The sequence below is a fragment of the Oncorhynchus masou genome, chromosome 31, assembly GCF_036934945.1.
Source record: "Oncorhynchus masou masou isolate Uvic2021 chromosome 31, UVic_Omas_1.1, whole genome shotgun sequence".
Lineage (NCBI taxonomy): Eukaryota > Metazoa > Chordata > Actinopteri > Salmoniformes > Salmonidae > Oncorhynchus > Oncorhynchus masou.
In genome coordinates this window covers 102,503,534-102,528,002 of record NC_088242.1, presented here as the reverse complement: position 1 = coordinate 102,528,002, position 24,469 = coordinate 102,503,534, and the positions used below count along the sequence as shown (strand labels likewise).

The 24,469-nt window shown below is 44.8% G+C and overlaps 1 protein-coding gene across 1 annotated transcript in view; it reads right to left on the bottom strand.

The window, feature by feature from the left end:
- Positions 1–24,469, bottom strand: part of LOC135524845 (transmembrane protein 131-like) — a 136,219-nt gene that overhangs the window by 100,892 nt on the left and 10,858 nt on the right. Inside the window, 2 exon segments of the mRNA XM_064952706.1 lie at positions 19,418–19,458; positions 20,971–21,032. Of these exon segments, the coding sequence (XP_064808778.1) occupies positions 19,418–19,458; positions 20,971–21,032 (103 nt within the window).

The following is a 24,469-nucleotide window of genomic DNA, read 5'->3' as shown; positions in this document are numbered from 1 at the left end:
ATAACGGAGAATAGCAATGACATAACAGAGAATAGCAATGACATAACGGAGAATAGCAATGACATAACGGAGAATAGCAATGACATGCTGACATAACGGAGAATAGCAATGACATAACAGAGAATAGCAATGACATGCTGACATAACGGAGAATAGCAATGACATAACGGAGAATAGCAATGACATGCTGACATAACGGAGAATAGCAATGACATAACGGAGAATAGCAATGACATGCTGACATAACAGAGAATAGCAATGTCATGCTGACATAACGGAGAATAGCAATGACATAATGGAGAATAGCAATGACATAACGGAGAATAGCAATGACATGCTGACATAACGGAGAATAGCAATGACATGCTGACATAACAGAGAATAGCAATGTCATGCTGACATAACGGAGAATAGCAATGACAGGCTGACATAACAGAGAATAGCAATGTCATGCTGACATAACGGAGAATAGCAATGACATGCTGACATAACGGAGAATAGCAATGACATGCTGACATAACAGAGAATAGCAATGACATAACGGAGAATAGCAATGACATAACGGAGAATAGCAATGACATGCTGACATAACGGAGAATAGCAATGACATAACGGAGAATAGCAATGACATGCTGACATAACGGAGAATAGCAATGACATAACGGAGAATAGCAATGACATAACGGAGAATAGCAATGACATAACGGAGAATAGCAATGACATAACGGAGAATAGCAATGACATAACGGAGAATAGCAATGGCATAACGGAGAATAGCAATGACATGCTGACATAACGGAGAATAGCAATGACATGCTGACATAACGGAGAATAGCAATGACATGCTGACATAACGGAGAATAGCAATGACATAACGGAGAATAGCAATGACATGCTGACATAACAGAGAATAGCAATGTCATGCTGACATAACGGAGAATAGCAATGACATAACGGAGAATAGCAATGACATAACGGAGAATAGCAATGACATAACGGAGAATAGCAATGACATAACGGAGAATAGCAATGACATAACGGAGAATAGCAATGACATAACGGAGAATAGCAATGACATGCTGACATAACAGAGAATAGCAATGACATGCTGACATAACGGAGAATAGCAATGACATGCTGACATAACAGAGAATAGCAATGTCATGCTGACATAACGGAGAATAGCAATGACATAACGGAGAATAGCAATGACATAACGGAGAATAGCAATGACATAACGGAGAATAGCAATGACATAACGGAGAATAGCAATGACATAACGGAGAATAGCAATGACATAACGGAGAATAGCAATGACATAACGGAGAATAGCAATGACATGCTGACATAACGGAGAATAGCAATGACATGCTGACATAACGGAGAATAGCAATGACATAACAGAGAATAGCAATGACATAACAGAGAATAGCAATGACATGCTGACATAACGGAGAATAGCAATGACATGCTGACATAACGGAGAATAGCAATGACATGCTGACATAACGGAGAATAGCAATGACATAACGGAGAATAGCAATGACATAACAGAGAATAGCAATGACATAACGGAGAATAGCAATGACATGCTGACATAACGGAGAATAGCAATGACATGCTGACATAACGGAGAATAGCAATGACATAACGGAGAATAGCAATGACATGCTGACATAACAGAGAATAGCAATGACATAACGGAGAATAGCAATGACATGCTGACATAACGGAGAATAGCAATGACATGCTGACATAACAGAGAATAGCAATGACATGCTGACATAACAGAGAATAGCAATGACATAACGGAGAATAGCAATGACATGCTGACATAACAGAGAATAGCAATGACATAACGGAGAATAGCAATGACATGCTGACATAACGGAGAATAGCAATGACATGCTGACATAACAGAGAATAGCAATGACATGCTGACATAACAGAGAATAGCAATGACATGCTGACATAACGGAGAATAGCAATGACATGCTGACATAACAGAGAATAGCAATGACATAATGGAGAATAGCAATGACATGCTGACATAACGGAGAATAGCAATGACATGCTGACATAACGGAGAATAGCAATGACATGCTGACATAACGGAGAATAGCAATGACATAACGGAGAATAGCAATGACATAACAGAGAATAGCAATGACATGCTGACATAACGGAGAATAGCAATGACATGCTGACATAACGGAGAATAGCAATGACATGCTGACATAACGGAGAATAGCAATGACATAACAGAGAATAGCAATGACATGCTGACATAACGGAGAATAGCAATGACATGCTGACATAACGGAGAATAGCAATGACATGCTGACATAACGGAGAATAGCAATGACATAACGGAGAATAGCAATGACATAACAGAGAATAGCAATGACATAACGGAGAATAGCAATGACATGCTGACATAACGGAGAATAGCAATGACATGCTGACATAACGGAGAATAGCAATGACATAACGGAGAATAGCAATGACATGCTGACATAACAGAGAATAGCAATGACATAACGGAGAATAGCAATGACATGCTGACATAACGGAGAATAGCAATGACATGCTGACATAACAGAGAATAGCAATGACATGCTGACATAACAGAGAATAGCAATGACATAACGGAGAATAGCAATGACATGCTGACATAACAGAGAATAGCAATGACATAACGGAGAATAGCAATGACATGCTGACATAACGGAGAATAGCAATGACATGCTGACATAACAGAGAATAGCAATGACATGCTGACATAACAGAGAATAGCAATGACATGCTGACATAACGGAGAATAGCAATGACATGCTGACATAACAGAGAATAGCAATGACATAACGGAGAATAGCAATGACATGCTGACATAACGGAGAATAGCAATGACATGCTGACATAACGGAGAATAGCAATGACATGCTGACATAACGGAGAATAGCAATGACATAACGGAGAATAGCAATGACATAACAGAGAATAGCAATGACATAACGGAGAATAGCAATGACATGCTGACATAACGGAGAATAGCAATGACATAACGGAGAATAGCAATGACATAACGGAGAATAGCAATGACATGCTGACATAACGGAGAATAGCAATGACATGCTGACATAACGGAGCATAGCAATGACATGCTGACATAACAGAGAATAGCAATGACATAACGGAGAATAGCAATGACATGCTGACATAACGGAGAATAGCAATGACATAACGGAGAATAGCAATGACATAACAGAGAATAGCAATGACATAACGGAGAATAGCAATGACATAACGGGGGTGTTCCCTTCTGTGTCAGTGATTCATTATAGGTCAGGCTTCCCTGTCCTTCTCTGTGTCAGTGATTCAATAGAGGTCAGGCTTCCCTGTCCTTCACTGTGTCAGTGATTCATTATAGGTCAGGCTTCCCTGTCCTTCTCTGTGTCAGTGATTCATTATAGGTCAGGCTTCCCTGTCCTTCTCTGTGTCAGTGATTCATTATAGGTCAGGCTTCCCTGTCCTTCTCTGTGTCAGTGATTCATTATAGGTCAGGCTTCCCTGTCCTTCTCTGTGTCAGTGATTCATTATAGGTCAGGCTTCCCTGTCCTTCTTTGTAATGACGAGGCGAGTTGGGCATGTTTAGAGGAAAAGGTATACCTAGTCAGTTGAAATGTGACTTCCGCATTTAACTCAACCGACATCCACGACTCCAGTGCCCGGAGGCGAGTCAGGGACGCCAAGAGGAGGCGAGTCAGGGGCGCCTAGAGGAGGCGAGTCAGGGGCGCCTAGAGGAGGCGAGTCAGGGCGCCAAGAGGAGGAGAGTCAGGGACGCCAAGAGGAGGAGAGTCAGGGACGCCTAGAGGAGTCGAGTCAGAGACGCCAAGAGGAGGCGAGTCAGGGGCGCCTAGAGGAGTCGAGTCAGGGACGCCAAGAGGAGGAGAGTCAGGGGCTCCTAGAGGAGGCGAGTCAGGGACGCCAAGAGGAGGCGAGTCAGGGACGCCTAGAGGAGACCAGGGTAGCCCTGTTCCACAGAGACCAGGGTAGCCCTGTTCCACAGAGACCAGCGTAGCCCTGTTCGACAGAGACCAGGGTAGCCCTGTTCGACAGAGACCAGCGTAGCCCTGTTCGACAGAGACCAGCGTAGCCCTGTTCGACAGAGACCAGCGTAGCCCTGTTCGACAGAGACCAGGGTAGCCCTGTTCCACAGAGACTAGGATAGCCCTGTTCCACAGAGACTAGGGTTTAGACGCGTTCCATCAGTCCTATTGTTTGGCTTCAATCAGACTCAGTTATTATGAAAGGAAGGCTGTGGGAAGACACTACTGGTGGAGGGAGGGAGGGAGGGAGGGAGGGAGGGAGGGAGGGAGGGAGGGAGGGAGGGAGGGAGGGAGGGAGGGAGGGAGGGAGGGAGGGAGGGAGGGAGGGAGGGAGGGAGGGAGGACAAGGGGAGGCTGAGGGAAGACACTACTAGTGGAGGGAGGGGGAGGGAGGGAGGGAGGGAGGGAGGGAGGGAGGGGGAGGGAGGGAGGGAGGGAGGGAGGGAGGGAGGGAGGGAGGGAGGGAGGGGGAGGGAGGGAGGGAGGGAGGGAGGGAGGGAGGGAGGGAGGGAGGGAGGGAGGGAGGGAGGGGAGGCTGAGGGAAGACACTACTAGTGGAGGGAGGGAGGGAGGGAGGGAGGGAGGGAGGGAGGGAGGGAGGGAGGGAGGGAGGGAGGGAGGGAGGAGGACAGTGAGACAGGAGGACAGTACCAGGTAGAGAGAGGGCTTCATGTTGATCTGGATCTGCAATTAACTATAGTGCTGTTCAGGTTCAATTAATGTGCAATACTTGTCAAACTAAAGTGAAACGTACACAGACATCATGTCCTGTTTCTCCCAAAGATAAACAACATTTCTACCAGTGCTGGAAACTTGTGTCCACATAGGAAACACACTGCACAGACTGGCAGAGAGAAGCCCCTGATTGGTTGTCACAGACTGGCAGAGAGAAGCTACTGATTGGTTGTCACAGACTGGCAGAGAGAAGCTCCTGATTGGTTGTCACAGACTGGCAGAGAGAAGCTCCTGATTGGTTGTCACAGACTGGCAGAGAGAAGCTCCTGATTGGTTGTCACAGACTGGCAGAGAGAAGCCCCTGATTGGTTGTCACAGACTGGCAGAGAGAAGCCCCTGATTGGTTGTCACAGACTGGCAGAGAGAAGCTCCTGATTGGTTGTCACAGACTGGCAGAGAAAAGCCTCTGATTGGTTGTCACAAACTGGCAGAGAGAAACCCCTGATTGTAAAAACCCTACAAAAACGCCATTCATTTTCCTCATAGGCTTTATCCAACCAATCATGGCGGTGTAAGCGTATACAAAAAGATCCCATTACTTTCTATCTATATGTGGTGGTGGTTAGCCGTCGAGCTAGCCAGCCATGTAAGGTATCTGGTTTAGCATATAGACTGATGAACAATTAATCAAATGGCCACCGGACTATTACATTGTGCCCCCCCCCCATTTGTTTTGTACACTGCTGCTACTGGCTGTTTATTATCTATGCATAGTCACTTCACCCCTACCTACATGCACAAATTAACTAATTACCTCAACTAACCTGTACCCCTGCACATTGACTCTGTACCAGTACTCCCTGTATATAGCCTCCACATTGACTCTGTACCGGTACCCCCTGTATATAGCCTCCACATCGACTCTGTACCGGTACCCCCTGTATATAGCCTCCACATTGACTCTGTACCGGTACCCCCTGTATATAGCCTCCACATTGACTCTGTACCGGTACCCCCTGTATATAGCCTCCACATTGACTCTGTACCGGTACCCCCTGTATATAGCCTCCACATTGACTCTGTACCAGTACCCCCTGTATATAGTCTCCACATTGTCTCTGTACCGGTACCCCCTGTATATAGCCTCCACATTGACTCTGTACCAGTACCCCCTGTATATAGTCTCCACATTGTCTCTGTACCGGTACCCCCTGTATATAGCCTCCACATTGACTCTGTACCGTAACACCCTCTATATAGCCTCCACATTGACTCTGTACCGTAACACCCTGTATATAGCCTCCACATTGACTCTGTACCGTAACACCCTGTATATAGCCTCCACATTGACTCTGTACCGTAACACCCTGTATATAGCATCCACATTAAATCTGTACCGGTACCCCCTGTATATAGCCTCCACATTGACTCTGTACCGTAACACCCTGTATATAGCCTCCACATTGACTCTGTACCGTAACACCCTGTATATAGCCTCCACATTGACTCTGTACCGTAACACCCTGTATATAGCCTCCACATTAAATCTGTACCGGTACCCCCTGTATATAGCCTCCACATTGACTCTGTACCGTAACACCCTGTATATAGCCTCCACATTGACTCTGTACCGTAACACCCTGTATATAGCCTCCACATTGACTCTGTACCGTAACACCCTGTATATAGCCTCCACATTGACTCTGTACCGTAACACCCTGTATATAGCCTCCAGATTGACTCTGTACTGTTACCACCTGTATATAGCCTCCACATTGACTCTGGTCAAGCAGCTAGATCAGCAACAAGACCACCTGGGCTAAAGTAAGCAGGCGAATTTATGATTTACAAAAGAGCAGGTGTTCAATATTAAATCATCAGACTGTTGAATAAAACAGAAGTTAGTAGCCTTAGCGCTGCTGCTAACAGTAGAGTCTCAGAAACACTACAGCTCAACACACAGTCAAATCTAATCGGCTATTCGACTAAATGACAGTGCATGATCAATATGCCAAAACAAGAGGGGGAGGGGTTACAAGCAAGCACCTTGTACATTAACAAATTACATCATGTTACCAACATGAACTGTGTTATTTAGGCTAAATTAAAATCATGAACATTCTAAACTGAGTCGACCTATTTCTGAGAAGACATACTCCCAAATTCTATACTTTGCACATCTGGCAGTTCTAGTTCCAGGCTCTGTCGTCACCGGCCACGACCGGGGGGTCCGTGGGGCGACGCACAATTGGTCTAGCGTCGTCCGGGTTAGGGAGGTAGTAGCGACTACAACAATTGGATACCACGAAATTGGAGAGAAAAAGGGGTAAAAAATAAATACAAAAATAAATAAAAAGATGACGCCATCTCAGTCCTCACCGGCCCAACAGATGAGCTAACAGGCTAATGTGATAAGCATGAGATTGAAGGGAACAAGAACATAGACATGTGATATTGGCAGAAAGATTAAATTCTTGTTAATCTAACTGCACTGTCCAATTTAAATCAAATCAAATTTTATTTGTCACATACACATGGTTAGCAGATGTTAATGCGAGTGTAGCGAAATGCTTGTGCTTCTAGTTCCGACAATGCAGTAATAACCAACAAGTAATCTAACTAACAATTCCTAAACTACTGTCTTATACACAGTGTAAGGGGATAAAGAATATGTACATAAGGATATATGAATGAGTGATGGTACGGAGCAGCATAGGCAAGATACAGTAGATGGTATCGAGTACAGTATATACATATGAGATGAGTATGTAAACAAAGTGGCATAGTTAAAGTGGCTAGTGATACATGTATTACATAAGGATGCAGTCGATGATATAGAGTACAGTATATACGTATGCATATGAGATGAATAATGTAGGGTAAGTAACATTATATAAGGTAGCATTGTTTAAAGTGGCTAGTGATATATTTACAGTAGCTATTACAGCACCATGCTACTGGTTGAGAGTGCACAGTTGTGAACATGAAAATGTATTAATAAACAAATTAGGCACATTCGGGCAGTCTAGAGCATTTTGAACAGAAATGCAATGGTTCATTGGATCAGTCTAAAAATGTGCACATACACTGCTGCCATCTAGTGGACAAAATCTAAATTGCACCTTGGCTGGAATAATACATTATGTCCTTTCTCTTGCATTTCAAAGATGGTACAAAAAAAATGACAGACGGTTGGTTTTTTCTTTGTATTATCTTGTATTACCAGATCTAATGTGTTATATTCTCCTACATTCCTTTCACCTTTCCACAAACTTCAAAGTGTTTCCTTTCAAATGGTACCAAGAATATGCATATCCTTGCTTCAGGGCCTGAGCTCCAGGCAGTTAGATTTGGGAATGTCATTTTAGGTCCTGAGCTCCAGGCAGTTAGATTTGGGTTTGTTATTTTAGGGCCTGAGCTCCAGGCAGTTAGATTTGGGTATGTCATTTTAGGGCCTGAGCTCCAGGCAGTTAGATTTGGGTTTGTTATTTTAGGTCCTGAGCTCCAGGCAGTTAGATTTGGGTATGTCATTTTAGGGCCTGAGCTCCAGGCAGTTAGATTTGGGTTTGTTATTTTAGGTCCTGAGCTACAGGCAGTTAGATTTGGGTATGTTATTTTAAAAAGGGGAATATCCTTAAGTTATTTGTGGAATTTCTTTCCTTCTGAATGAGTTTCACCAAATCAGTTGTGTTGTGACATGGTAGAGGTGGTACACAGAATTTAGCCCATTGCTATCTTTTTGGTAGACAAAGTCCACAAAGTCTACAATATGGCAAAAATAGCTTAAAAAAGCAGAGGAAAAAAAAGAGAAAACATTACTTTAAGACATGAAGGTCAGTCAATGCAGAAAATTTCAAGAACTTTGATGGCTCTCATGAGGATCGCTACAGGAAAGGAAGACCCATAGTTACCTCTGCTGCAGAGGATAAGTTCATTAGAGTTAACTGCACCTCAGATTGGAAAGGAAGACCCAGAGTTACCTCTGCTGCAGAGGATAAGGTCATTGGAGTTAACTGCACCTCAGATTGGAAAGGAAGACCCAGAGTTACCTCTGCTGCAGAGGATAAATTCATTAGAGTTAACTGCACCTCAGATTGGAAAGGAAGACCCAGAGTTACCTCTGCTGCAGAGGATAAGGTCATTGGAGTTAACTGCACCTCAGATTGCAGCCCAAATAAATGCTTCACAGAGTTCAAGTAACAGGCATCTCAACATCAACTGTTCAGAGGAGACTGCTTGAATCAGGCCTTCATGGTCAAATTGCTACAAAGTACTAATGGAAACCAATAAGAGGCTTGGGCACAACACATGTTGTGACACAAGCAATGGACAATCTGTCCTTGGGTCTGATAAACCCAAATTTGATATTTTTGTGTCCCACCGCCGTGTCTTTGTGAGACGCAGAGTAGGTGAATGGATGATCTCCGCATGTGTGCTTCCCACCATGAAGCATGGAGGAGGAGGTGTGATGGTGTGGTGGTGCTTTATTTGTGACACTGTGAGATTTATTTCAATTCAAGGCACACTTAACCAGCATGGCTACCACAGCATTCTGCAGCGAAACACCATCCCATCCAACAGGACAATGACTCTAAACACACCTCCAGGCTGTGTAAGGGCTTTTTGACTAAGGAGAGTGATGGAGTGCTGTATCAGATGACCTGGCATCCACAATCACCCGACCTCAAACCAATTGAGATGGTTTGGGATGAGCTGGACTGCAGAGTGAAGGAAAAGCAGCCAACATGTGCTCAGCATATGTGGGAACTCATTCAAGACTTTCCTCTCCAAGATGGCGTAGCAGTCAGGCGTCTTTTGTCTTCGTCTTGCCCCGGGAATATATATTTGTATTTATTGTTTTCTTCAAATATATTTTTTACATTTTTTTAACCCCAACTTCAACATACTCTCCTGCAATCCGCCTCACCCAATGTGGTAGTGTTAGCTAGCTACATAGTTGTCTTTGCTGTGTTCGTATCCAAGATAATTGTGTAGTTTGAGTGTGTAGACTTAGAGTGATTATCTTAATTTACCGAGGTTAGCTAGCCAGCTATTTGTCGTCCTTAACGTAGGAGACACTGCTAGCTAGCTAGCCAACAGCTAGCCAACGTCTTCTGAATTGAACTTCAATAACCCGGTCAACATTCCGCCTCGCTCCACAGGTAGTATCACATTTTCAGTTCACTTCATTACAGTACAACGGTTTGATTTGTTTGATCGTAGCTAGCTAGCTACATAGCCGTCTTTGTATCTAAGACAATTGTGTAGTCTGGAGCGATTTTCTAGGTTAGCTAGCCAGCTATTGTCGTTCTTTTAACGTAACATTACGTAATCAACACTGCTAGCTAGCCAGCTAGCCCCGAATAGCAGCACTGTAGAAACTATTACACTCGACGGAACGACTTGATTAGTGTAGTGTCAACAACGCAGCCACTGCCAGCTAGCCTACAAAGTCAACAACGTAGCCACTGCCAGCTAGCCTACTCCAGCAGTACTGTATCATTTCAATCATTTTAGTCAATAAGATTCTTGCTACGTAAGCTTAACTTTCTGAACATTCGAGACGTGTAGTCCACTTGTCATTCCAATCTCCTTTGCATTAGCGTAGCCTCTTCTGTAGCCTGTCAACTATGTGTCTATCTATCCCTGTTCTCTCCTCTCTGCACAGACCATACAAACGCTCCACACCGCGTGGCCGCGGCCACCCTAATCTGGTGGTCCCAGCGCGCACGACCCACGTGGAGTTCCAGGTCTCCGGTAGCCTCTGGAACTGCCGATCTGCGGCCAACAAGGCAGAGTTCATCTCAGCCTATGCCTCCCTCCAGTCCCTCGACTTCTTGGCACTGACGGAAACATGGATCACCACAGACAACACTGCTACTCCTACTGCTCTCTCTTCGTCCGCCCACGTGTTCTCGCACACCCGAGAGCTTCTGGTCAGCGGGGTGGTGGCACCGGGATCCTCATCTCTCCCAAGTGGTCATTCTCTCTTTCTCCCCTTACCCATCTGTCTATCGCCTCCTTTGAATTCCATGCTGTCACAGTTACCAGCCCTTTCAAGCTTAACATCCTTATCATTTATCGCCCTCCAGGTTCCCTCGGAGAGTTCATCAATGAGCTTGATGCCTTGATAAGCTCCTTTCCTGAGGACGGCTCACCTCTCACAGTCCTGGGCGACTTTAACCTCCCCACGTCTACCTTTGACTCATTCCTCTCTGCCTCCTTCCTTCCACTCCTCTCCTCTTTTGACCTCACCCTCTCACCTTCCCCCCTACTCACAAGGCAGGCAATACGCTCGACCTCATCTTTACTAGATGCTGTTCTTCCACTAACCTCATTGCAACTCCCCTCCAAGTCTCCGACCACTACCTTGTATCCTTTTCCCTCTCGCTCTCATCCAACACTTCCCACACTGCCCCTACTCGGATGGTATCGCGCCGTCCCTACCTTCGCTCTCTCTCCCCCGCTACTCTCTCCTCTTCCATCCTATCATCTCTTCCCTCTGCTCATACCTTCTCCAACCTATCTCCTGATTCTGCCTCCTCAACCCTCCTCTCTTCCCTTTCTGCATCCTTTGACTCTCTATGTCCCCTATTCTCCAGGCCGGCTCGATCCTCCCCTCCCGCTCCGTGGCTCGACGACTCATTGCGAGCTCACAGAACAGTGCTCCGGGCAGCCGAGCGGAAATGGAGGAAAACTCGCCTCCCTGCGGACCTGGCATCCTTTCACTCCCTCCTCTCTACATTTTCCTCCTCTGTCTCTGCTGCTAAAGCCACTTTCTTCCACTCTAAATTCCAAGCATCTGCCTCTAACCCTAGGAAGCTCTTTGCCACCTTCTCCTCCCTCCTGAATCCTCCTCCCCCCTCCTCCCTCTCTGCAGATGACTTCGTCAACCATTTTGAAAAGAAGGTCGATGACATCCGATCCTCGTTTGCTAAGTCAAACGACACCGCTGGTTCTGCTCACACTGCCCTACCCTGTGCTCTGACCTCTTTCCCCTCTCTCTCCAGATGAAATCTCGCTTCTTGTGACGGCCGGCCGCCCAACAACCTGCCCGCTTGACCCTATCCCCTCCTCTCTTCTCCAGACCATTTCCGGAGACCTTCTCCCCTACCTCACCTCGCTCATCAACTCATCCCTGACCGCTGGCTACGTCCCTTCCGTCTTCAAGAGAGCGAGAGTTGCACCCCTTCTGAAAAAACCTACACTCGATCCCTCCGATGTCAACAACTACAGACCAGTATCCCTTCTTTCTTTTCTCTCCAAAACTCTTGAACGTGCCGTCCTTGGCCAGCTCTCCCGCTATCTCTCTCAGAATGACCTTCTTGATCCAAATCAGTCAGGTTTCAAGACTAGTCATTCAACTGAGACTGCTCTTCTCTGTATCACGGAGGCGCTCCGCACTGCTAAAGCTAACTCTCTCTCCTCTGCTCTCATCCTTCTAGACCTATCGGCTGCCTTCGACACTGTGAACCATCAGATTCCCCTCTCCATGGTGCTTGCCTACGGAGCTGTGAGGGGAACGGCACCGCAGTACCTCCAGGCTCTGATCAGGCCCTACACCCAAACAAGGGCACTGCGTTCATCCACCTCTGGCCTGCTCGCCTCTCTACCACTGAGGAAGTACAGTTCCCGCTCAGCCCAGTCAAAACTGTTCGCTGCTCTGGCCCCCCAATGGTGGAACAAACTCCCTCACGACGCCAGGACAGCGGAGTCAATCACCACCTTCCGGAGACACCTGAAACCCCACCTCTGGCCCTCTTCAAGGAATACCTAGGATAGAATAAAGTAATCCTTCTCACCTGAAACCCCCCCCTTAAATGATTTAGATGCACTATTGTAAAGTGGCTGTTCCACTGATGTCAGAAGGTGAATTCACCAATTTGTAAGTCGCTCTGGATAAGAGCGTCTGCTAAATGACTTAAATGTAATGTAAATGGTACGGATCTGCTATTTTCTTTACAGTAGCTAGCCAGCTAACTAGCCACTGCTAGCGGTCATCAGCTAACCTTTAGCCCAGACAACTCCTGCGAGTCTGCACAGCGTGATTCAACCCAGAGCTTATCGGACTCCTTTTTCTCCGGATTCCTACCGCAAGCTCTGAACCTCTTCACCTGGATTATCGCAGCTAGCTATCCGATTGGCTTATCCTGGATAATGTCCTTGTCCCGGAGAAAGCACCAATTAGCCTGGAGCTAGCCTATACTAGGCCCATTTCCCAGCAAGCTGAAGAGGTCCATCAGCCACTCCTTGGGCTACAATACCTATTTTACCAATTGGCCTGGACCCTTTTACATCACAAGCTGATCCATCACATCTAGTCTGCTGACGGAACTTCCGTCGTGACGTCCCTCTCAGGCCCTTGTGCTTTGCCCCGGACCGCTAGCTGATCCAGCGACTCATTGGACCCTATGATCACTCAGCTATGCATGCCACTCCCTAATGTCAATATGCCTTGTCCATAGCTGTTTTGGTTAGTGATTATTGTCTGTAGAGCTCTCCAGCCCTGCTCAATATGCCTCAGCTAACCCTCTTGTCCCACCTCCCACATATGCGGTGACTTCATCTGGTTTAATTGTAAGTCGCTCTGGATAAGAGCGTCTGCCAAATGACTTAAATGTAATGTAATGTAATTGATGTCTCTAGAGACAATACCTTGCTCATCGTCACTTATTGCCAAGGTTTACCGCCACTGTATTCACATCCTACTATACCTTTGTTTGTACATTATGCATTGAATCTATTCTACCGCGCCCAGAAACCTGCTCCTTTTACTCCCTGTTCCAAAAGTACTAGACGACCAGTTCTTATAGCCTTTAGCCGTACCCTCATCCTAGTCCTCCACTGTTCCTCTGGTGATGTAGAGGTTAATCTGGCCCTGCAGTGCCTAGCTCCACTCCTATTCCCCAGGTGCTCTCATTTGTTGACTTCTGTAACCGTAAAAGCATTGGTTTCATACATGTTAACATTAAAAGCCTCCTCCCTAAGTTTGTTTTATTCACTGCTTTAGCACACTCTGCCAACCCTGATGTCCTAGCCGTGTCTGAATAGGCTTAGGAAGGCCACCAAAAATCCTGAAATTTCCATCCCTAACTACAACATTTTCCAACAAGATAGAACTGCCACAGGGGGCAGAGTTGCAATCTACTGCAGAGATAGCCAGCAGAGTTCTGTCTTACTATCCAGGTCTGTCCCCAAACAATTTGAGCTTCTATTTTTTTTAAATCCACCAGAAACAAGTCTCTTACCGTTGCTGCTTGCTATAGACCACCACCTACCCCCAGCTGTGCCCTGGCCACCATTGAATTGCCTGTCCCCCAGCTATCTTCAGAGCTCGTGCTTTTAGGTGACCTAAACTGGGAGATGCTTAACACCCCAGCCATTCTACAATCTAAACCTGATGCTTTCAATCTCACACAAATTATCAGTGAAGCCACCAGGTACAACCCCAAATCCATGAACACAGGAACCCTCAGAGATCATCCTAACCAACCTGCCCTCTAAATACACCTCTGCTGTCTTCAACCAGGATCTCAGCCTCATTGCCTGCATCCGTAATGGGTCCGCGGTCTAACGACCACCCCTCATCACTGTCAAACGCTCCCTAAAACACTTCAGCGAGCAGGCCTTTCTAATCGACCTGGCCCGGGTATCCTGGAAGGATATTGACCTCATTCCGTCATTAGAAGATGCCTGGTTATTCTTTAAAAAGTGCCTTCCTCACCATCTTACATAAGCATGCTAGAGGTCAACCAATTAATCGGAATGGCCGATTAATTAGGGCCGATTTCAAGTATTCATAACAATCGGAAATCGGTATTTTTGGACGCCAATTTAAAAAATATATATATATTTTTTTTACAACTTTATTTAACGAGGCAAGTCAGTTAAGAACACATTCTTATGTTCAATGACGGCCTAGGAACAGTAGGTTAACTGACCTAGGAATGGTGGGTTAACTGACCTAGGAACGGTGGGTTAACTGCCTTGTTCAGGGGCAGAACGACATATTTGTACGTTGTCAGCTCGGGGATTCAATCCTGCAGCCTTACAGTTAACTATCACAATGCTCTAACCACCTGCCTGTTATGCGAATGCAGTAAGAAGCCAAGGTAAGTTGCTAGCTAGCATTAAACTTATCTTATAAAAAAAAATCAATCAATCATAATCACTAGTTATAACTACACATGGTTGATGATATTACTAGTTCATCAAGCGTGTCCTGCATTGCATATAATCGATGCGGTGCGCATTCGCAAAAAAGGACTGTCGTTGCCCCAACGTGTACCTAACCATAAACATCAATGCCTTTCTTAAAATCAATACATAGTATATATTTTTTAACCTGCATAATTAGCTAAAAGAAAGGTTAGCAATATTAACCAGATGATGATGAAATTGTGGCACTTTTCTTGCGTTCATTACACGCAGAGTTAGGGTATATGCAACAGTTTGGGCCGCCTGGCTCATTGCGAACTAATTTGTCCGAATTTTACGTAATTATGACATAACATTGAAGGTTGTGCAATGTAACAGCAATATTTAGACTTAGGGATGCCATCCGTTAGATAAAATACGGAACGGTGCTGTATTTCACTGAAAGAATAAACGTTTTGTTTTCGAAATTATAGTTTACGGATTCGATCATATTAATGACCTAAGGCTCGTATTTCTGTGTGTTATTATGTTATAATTAAGTCTATGATTTGATAGAGCAGTCTGACTCAGCGATGGTAGGCAGCAGCAGGCTCGTAAGCATTCCTTCAAACAGCACTTGCGTGTGTTTTGCCAGCAGCTCTTCGCAATTCTTCACGCATTGCGCTGTTTATGACTTCAAGCCTATCAACTCCCAAGATCACGCTGGTGTAACCGATGTGAAATGGCTAGCTAGTTAGCGGGGTGCGCGCTAATAGCGTTTCAAACGTCACTCGCTCTGAGACTTGGAGTAGTTGTTCCCCTTGCACTGCATGGGTAACGCTGCTTCAAGGGTGGCTGTTGTCGATGTGTTCCTGGTTCGAGCCCAGGTAGCGGCGAGGAGAGGGATGGAAGCTATACTGTTACACTGGCAATACTAAAGTGCCTATAAGAACATCCAATAGTCAAAGGTATATGAAATAGTCCTATAATAACTACAACCTAAAACTGTTAACCTGGGAATATTGAAGACTCATGTTAAAAGGAACCACCAGCTTTCAAAATGTTCTCATGTTCTGAGCAAGGAACTGAAACGTTAGCTTTCTTACATGGCACATATTGCACTTTTACTTTATTCTCTAAAACTTTGTTTTTGCATTATTTAAACCAAATTGAACATGTTTCATTATTTATTTGAGGCTAAATTGATTTTATTGATGTATTATATTAAGTTAAAATAAGTGTTCATTCAGTATTGTTGTAATTGTCATTATTACATATAAATAATATTTTAAAAATGGCCGATTAATCGGCGTAGAAAAATAATAAATCGGTCAAACTCGAAAGCATGCCCATTCAAAAAATGTTGAACAAGGAACAGATATAGCCCGTGGTTCACTCCAGACCTGACTGCCCTTAACCAGCACAAAAACATCCTGTGGTGTATGGCATTGGCATTGAATAGCGATATGCAACTTTTCAGGGAGGTTAGGGACCAATATACACAGTCAGTTAGGAAAGCAAAGGCTAGCTTTTTCAAACAGAAATGTGCATCCTGCAGCACAAACTCCAAAAAGCTCTGGGACACTAAAGTCCACGGAGAATAAAAGCACCTCCTCCCAGCTGTCCACTGCACTGAGGCTCCACAATAATTGAGAATTTCAATAAGCATTTTTTTTTTTTTTTTTTTTTTTTTTTACAGTTGGCCATGCTTTCCACCAGACCACCCCTACCCTGGTCAACAGCCCTGCACCCCCCACAGCAACTTGCCCAAGACTCCCCCATTTCTTCTTCACCCAAATCCAGATAGCTGATGTTCTGAAAGAGCAGCAAAATCTGGACCCCTACAAATCAGCTGGGCTAGACAATCTGTACCCTCTCTTTGTAAAATGATCAGCTGAAATTGTTGCAACCCCTATTACTAGCCTGTCCAACCTCTCTTTCGTATCGTCTGAGATCCACAAAGATTGGAAAGCTGCCGCGGTCGTCCCCCTCTTCAAAGTGGGAGACACTCTAGACCCAAACTGTTACAGACCTATATCTATCCAACCCTGCCTTTCTAAGGTCTTCGAAAGCCAAGTGAACAAACAGATCACTGACCATTTCCAATCCCACCGAACCATCTCCGCTACGCAAACGGGTTTCAGAGCTGGTCATGGGTGCACCTCAGTCACGCTCAAGGTCCTAAACGTTATCATAACCACCATCGATAAGAGGCAATACTGTGCAGCTGTATTCATCGACCTAGCCAAGGCATTCAGCTCTGTCAATCACCACATCCTTATCAGCAGACTCAACAGCCATGGTTTCTCAAATGACTGCCTCGCCTGGTTCACCAACTACTTCTCTGACAGAGTTCAGTGTGTCAAATCGGAGGGCCTGTAGTCCGGACCTCTGGCAGTCTCTATGGGGGTACCACAGGGTTGAAGTCTTGGGCCGACTCTCTTCTCTGTATACATCAATGATGTCGCTCTTGCTGCTGGTGATTCTCTGATCCACCTCTACGCAGACGACACCATTCTGTATACTTCTGGCACTTCTTTGAACACTATGTTTACGAGCTTCCAAACAAGCTTCCATGCCATACAACTCTCCTTCCATGGCCTCCAACTGCTCTTAAAGGCAAGTAAAATGCAAATAAAACTAAATGCACGAACCTGGCCGCCCATCCAGCATCAGTACTCTGGACGGTTCTGAGTTACAATATGTGGTCACTACAAATACCTAGGGGTCTGGTTAGACTGTAAACTCTCCTTCCAGACTCACATTAAGCATCTCCACTCCAAAATTAAATCTAGAATCGACTTCTTATTTTGCAACAAAGCCTCCTTCACTCATTGCTGCCAAACATACGAGGCAATACTATCCTGCCGATCCTTGACTTTGGCGATGTCATTTACGAAATAGCCTCCAACACTCTACTCAGCAAATTGGATGCTGTCTATCACAGTGCCATGCATTTTGTCAACAATGCCCCATATACTGCCCACCACTGCAACCTGTATGCGCTTGTTGGCTGGGCCTCGCTTCATATTCGTCACCAAACCCACTGGCTCCAGATCATCCACAAGTCTCTGCTCGGTAAAGCCCCGCCTTATCTCAGCATCCACCTGTAGCACGTGCTCCAGCAGGTATATTTCACTGGTCACCCCCAAAGCCAATTCCTCCTTTGGACACCTTTCCTTCCAGTTCTCTGCTGCCAATGACTGGAACGAACTGCAAAAATCACTGAAGCTGGAGACTCATATCTCCCTCACTAATTTTAAGCACCAGCTGTCAAGAGCAACTCACAGATCGCTGCACCTGTACACAGCCCATCTGTAAATAGCCCACCCAACTACCTCATCCCCATACTGTTATTTATTTTTTTGCTCCTTTGCACCCCAGTATATCTACTTATACATTCATCTTCTGCACATCTATCACTCCAGTGTTTAAATAGCTAAATTGTCATTATTTCGCCACCATGGCCTATTTATTGCCTTACCTCATTTGCACACACTGTATATAGACTTTTTCTTCTTCTATTGTGTTATTGACTGCATGTTTGTTTATTCCATCTGTTGTTGTTTGTGTCGCACTGCTATGCTTTATCTTGGCCAGGTCGCAGTTGTAAATGAGAACTTGTTCTCAACTAGCCTACCTGGTTAAATAAAGGTGAAATAAAATAATCATGGTAGTGTCCACATGAATGTAGAAGTGTTAAACAAACATATCTTATTTACAATAAAACTGACTCCAAAATGGCACAATAGATTATTTACCATGAATTTCTATTGGGGACAATATAATCTGAAACAACCAAAACAAACAGAAAATTCATCCAACAAATGTGTAGAGTCACCAGCTTGATATAGTCATCCCATGCTGTGAATATGGGACCAAATACTTCCCTTTAACTACACATATGCGAATGTGTTTGGTTCCCTAAAATGGGGGCACTATGTACAAAAAGTGCTGTAATTTCTAAACGTTTTACACGATATGGATGAAAACATCCTCAAATTAAAGCTGAAGGTCTGCACCAGTATTCAGTTATGTGCACCAGTATTCAGTTATTGCAGTCTCAAAACTGCAATCTGTTGTTTTTTTTTGTAAAGGTTGTCCGTGCATCAGGTCATTTATCTAATTGCAGATTCACAACACCAGTAACAAGTGCTTTAAAAAGCCAGGTAGTTTATCTAATTGCAGATTCACAACACCAGTAACAAGTGCTTTAAAAAGCCAGGTAGTTTATCTAATTGCAGATTCACAACACCAGTAACAAGTGCTTTAAAAAGCCAGGTAGTTTATCTAATTGCAGATTCACAACACCAGTAACAAGTGCTTTAAAAAGCCAGGTAGTTTATCTAATGGCAGATTCACATCCCACAACAAGCATTGGCCTTCCTAATGTGAAACACATGCAGGGATCTGTCTGTTTGTAGTCCAACAGGATAATGTAGGGGGGGGGGGGGGCAGGACATTTGATTTGATGAAGCCAAAAATAGACAACTTACCTTTTTTGATTATATAAACTTAGTTCACAGTCAAACTCTGTCTGCAAAGACAAGAAAACAATCATGATATGTTTAAGTAAAGCTTCTGAAAAAGTTTGTTAAAAAACAGCAAAACAAGTTGTTGTTGTTTTTCTTTAAATCAGGAGAATGTATTATGACAAGGAAGATATATGTTAGTGTGAGGTGTGAAACAGTATGAACACAAGTTAATGTGAGAGAACATAGACTGTATGAACGTAAAAACATCTTTAGAGCCTGTATACCAGCAGTATTCCCCACTGGCAGGGCATCTCTCTGAGTCCGTATACATTCATCTGTGAAAGTGAGTATCCGTCTGTATGAATGAGTGGGGAGTGTGTAGGAAGCTGCCAAGTGAACTAAATCCAGTGTGAGCTACTATCTATCAGTGCTTCTTTCTGATGGTCAAAATTAAGCCATGCCCACGTCCCAAATGGCACCCTATTCTCTATATAGTGCCCAGAACTCTCTGGTCAAAAGTAGTGTCCTATATAGAGCATAGGATGCCATTTGGGAAGCACCCCATGCCACCAGGATAGAAGAAATGGGAAATACAACTGGTCCCAAATTGCACCCTATTCCCTATGTAGTGCCCATAGTGCTCTGGTCCAAAGAATGCTCTAGAATAGAGTAGCCTGACGCAGACTCACACTAAATGATGTTGCTGCTCTGTGTTTCGCTACGGACTTCGCTCTGAGACTGCCATCATCGAAGTAGTTTGTGGTGACGAGTGTCGTTGTACTAAACATAGTCATCAGTGATTGGTTCGTCTCTAACCAATCAGAGTATCAAAGCCAATGACATATTTTCAAACTGCCGCTTTACCCATGTGTGTTCTGGCTCTGGTCCAACCCATCGGTTTCTGGACCAATCAGACGGCCCTGAATGTGTCCGCATTCGGTGGAGGAACGGAGACGTACTCGGATCCAGACTCATTGATGAGAAGAAACTAACGTGGTGTTGCGTTTGGCCGGAGCAAGGAGTCTAGGTAGGAGCAAGGAGTCTAGGTAGGAGCAAGGAGTCTAGGTAGGAGCAAGGAGTCTAGATAGGAGCAAGGAGTCTAGATAGGAGCAAGGAGTCTAGGTAGGAGCAAGGAGTAGGAGCAAGGAGTCTAGGTAGGAGCAAGGAGTCTAGGTAGGAGCAAGGAGTCTAGGTAGGAGCAAGGAGTCTAGGTAGGAGCAAGGAGTCTAGGTAGGAGCAAGGAGTCTAGGTAGGAGCAAGGAGTCTAGGTAGGAGCAAGGAGTCTAGGTAGGAGCAAGGAGTCTAGGTAGGAGCAAGGAGTCTAGGTAGGAGCAAGGAGTCTAGGTAGGAGCAAGGAGTCTAGGTAGGAGCAAGGAGTCTAGGTAGGAGCAAGGAGTCTAGGTAGGCAGCCAAAGGTTAGGGTTCCAGAGCCCTGGCTCTGTTTCTATACCAACTAGTCTACAATAACAGACAGCTTTACTGAGCCGCGACAAACAGAGGGACCCTCCAGTCAGGAAAGTAACAAGTGTTTTCACAAAAAGGTTAACTGGTTAAAGAGATGAACTGTGGTTTACCTGTAAGAGACCTCCTTCTCCAAAGTGTAGCACCTGGAGGATTGTGTGTGACTGTATGAACGCTGTGAAGACAGAGGAATAATACAGAGTCAGGAGTTACACGTCACTTCCATTTGGACAATAACTACTAGCTCCCTGCAAGAAACCTGGTCTCAAAGCAGTTCCTATTATTCTGTATGTAAATACGATATGTTACGTTATCATACTATCATATGTTTCATTTCTATGGTATGTATTAAATTGTGGATGTCCATCACCCATTTCGTATTACAAAAGATATGATGAAACGGTTAGGGGAAAGGTTAGTTAACATGCTAAGTAGTTGCAAAGTAGCAAAATAAAAAATGTGTAAGTAGTTGAAAAGTTTCTAATTAACTAAAATGCTAAAGTTGTTCGTGAGGAGATTCAAACTTGCAACGTTTGGGTAGCTAGATGTTTGCTTTAAGTAACCATCGGTCTTATGTAGCATATACTGATTTGGTGTATATTTATGTTTACTATGTTACGTCTAATCTAGGAGACCAGGCTGCTAGAGATGGATCTGAATCAGACATGCAGGCAGTGTCCCAAGTGCCACCCTGTTCCCTTACAGTACACTACTTCTGACCAGGGGAGCAGAGACCAGGGGAGCAGAGACCAGGGGAGCAGAGGACCAGGGGACCAGACACCAGGGGACCAGAGACCAGGGGACCAGACACCAGGGGACCAGAGACCAGGGGACCAGACACCAGGGGACCAGACACCAGGGGACCAGACACCAGGGGACCAGAGGACCAGAGACCAGGGGACCAGAGACCAGGGGACCAGGGGACCAGAGACCAGGGGGCCAGACACCAGGGGACCAGAGACCAGGGGACCAGAGACAGAGACCAGGGGACCTAGTCAGGGGACCAGAGTAAGGGTACCAGATACCAGGGACCAGGGGTAAATAGGATGACCAGGGGACCAGACACCAGGGGCCATTTGGGACCAGAGACCAGGGACCAGCCTGGGACCCAGGGGACCAGTGAATTGGACAGACCAGGGGACCAGAGACCAGGGACCAGACACCAGGGGATCTCCCAGAAATGGACCAGACCAGGGGACCAGAGGACCAGGGGAAATTCAGACATGATTAACCCATTCAGCATGATTTTCATGGTCACATGTCATCATTCAGAGCTGTGAGGAAAGCAAGGATCATGATGTTTTCATGTCATCATTCAGCAGTCATGTCATCATTCAGCATGAATTTTCTGTCACATCAGCACATAACCTGATCAGAATTTTAGACCAACATTCAGCATGATTTTCATGTTATCATTCAGCATGGTTTGCATGTCATCATTCAGCATGGTTTTCATGTCATCATTCAGCATGGTTTTCATGTCATCATTCAGCATGGTTTTCATGTCATCATTCAGCATGGTTTTCATGCAATCATTCAGCATGGTTTTCATGTCATCATTCAGCATGGTTTTCATGTCATCATTCAGCATGGTTTTCATGTCATCATTCAGCATGGTTTTCATGTCATCATTCAGCATGGTTTTCATGTCATCATTCAGCATGGTTTTCATGTTATCATTCAGCATGGTTTTCATGTCATCATTCAGCATGGTTTTCATGTTATCATTAAGCATGGTTTTCATGTTATCATTAAGCATGGTTTTCATGTTATCATTCAGCATGGTTTTCATGTTATCATTCAGCATGGTTTTCATGTTATCATTCAGCATGGTTTTCATGTCATCATTCAGCATGGTTTTCATGTCATCATTCAGCATGGTTTTCATGTCATCATTCAGCATGGTTTTCATGTCATCATTCAGCATGGTTTTCATGTCATCATTCAGCATGGTTTTCATGTCATCATTCAGCATGGTTTTCATGCAATCATTCAGCATGGTTTTCATGTCATCATTCAGCATGGTTTTCATGTCATCATTCAGCATGGTTTTCATGTCATCATTCAGCATGGTTTTCATGTCATCCCTCATCCCTCATCATTCACCTCATCATTCACCTCATCCCTCATCCCTCATCATTCACCTCATCCCAGCCAATGGTTTACATTATCCAAATCAAGAACAGAAACAGCGCAGCATTCATGTGACGTAAGAGACCTCTCAGAAGGAACAACAACAATCATCAGGTCTGTGTAAGGGAAGAAACATCTACAGGCCAAGACATTACGTTCTGTTCTAGTGTACAGACTGCAGAGGAACAACCCAGGCTACCGAGCCCAGAGACCTCTGACAGGGCTATGACAGCCTACTCATTACAGTAATACTGAGGAGTTATTAACCACATCAGGCCTACGTTGACAATAAAGTTTGAAAAAAATTTGCTATCCCTATTTAATAACAAATTCACTGACAAATTCAACAATGAGGAAATGAATTGTCACGCCACTCCTTACATGAAACCAGTTAGGACCGAGATGCTCTGCCCTCTGCAGCTGCTTCTCTAACTCAACATGACTCACTGCTGTTGTTATCCTGACAGGCTTATGACACACACAGTGACGAGGGCAAGGAACACGCCCCTTAACCAGTGGCGTGATACACCTGTGTGCATCACACCATACAGTGAATCACACCCATACGCCTAAACAAGTCTCCATCGCATCTTAAATGAATGACGAACTGGTAATCAGTAGATACAAGACTTTCTCTCTTCCCATCAGAGGCATCACAATATTTTGTTTGTTTTTTCACCTATGCAACACTACTAGCCACCTACCAATGGCAGGAAGTTAGGTTCTCAATCTGGGCTAAAGCTATCTCACATCCTCATGACAAGCTACGAAGATGCCGTTTCATGCTATCATTGAGCACATGCACACAATACAATGCAATTATTGTGGATAGTCAGGTTAGAATATTTTTTTTTTTAAACGTTTACATGCTTTGCAAGAAAAATGATTTCCCTAATAATCTTGTTTCCATGGACACATCTAAATATCAGGTTGATGGGACTTTTTGTTTATAAATGCAGAAAATCTCCAATCAAAATAAACATTCTACTGTACCAGTCAGCGACCGTGTTATTTTTGCAAAGACTTTTTGGATATATATCGTTTTTAATGTAAAAACTATGTGTACGATGCATTCTGTCAGCTTTTCCAAACTAACTTCACTCGCGCATAAGAGGGAGGCTTGCGCTACCCAGTGCTGTTAAATGCACAGATCAAATACACCGCTGGAGCGCAGATTAAACGGCAGGGTAGCCTAGTGGTTAGAGTGTAGAGGCGGCAGGGTAGCCTAGCGGTTAGAGTGTAAAGGGTAGCCTAGCAGATAGCCAGGGGGCAAGCCTAGCGGTTAGAGTGTAGAGGCGGCAGGGTAGCCTAGTGGTTAGAGTGTAGAGGCGGCAGGGTAGCCTAGAGGTTAGAGTGTAGAGGCGGCAGGGTAGCCTAGTGGTTAGAGTGTAGAGGCGGCAGGGTAGCCTAGCGGTTAGAGTGTAGAGGCGGCAGGGTAGCCTAGCGGTTAGAGTGTAGAGGCGGCAGGGTAGCCCGGTT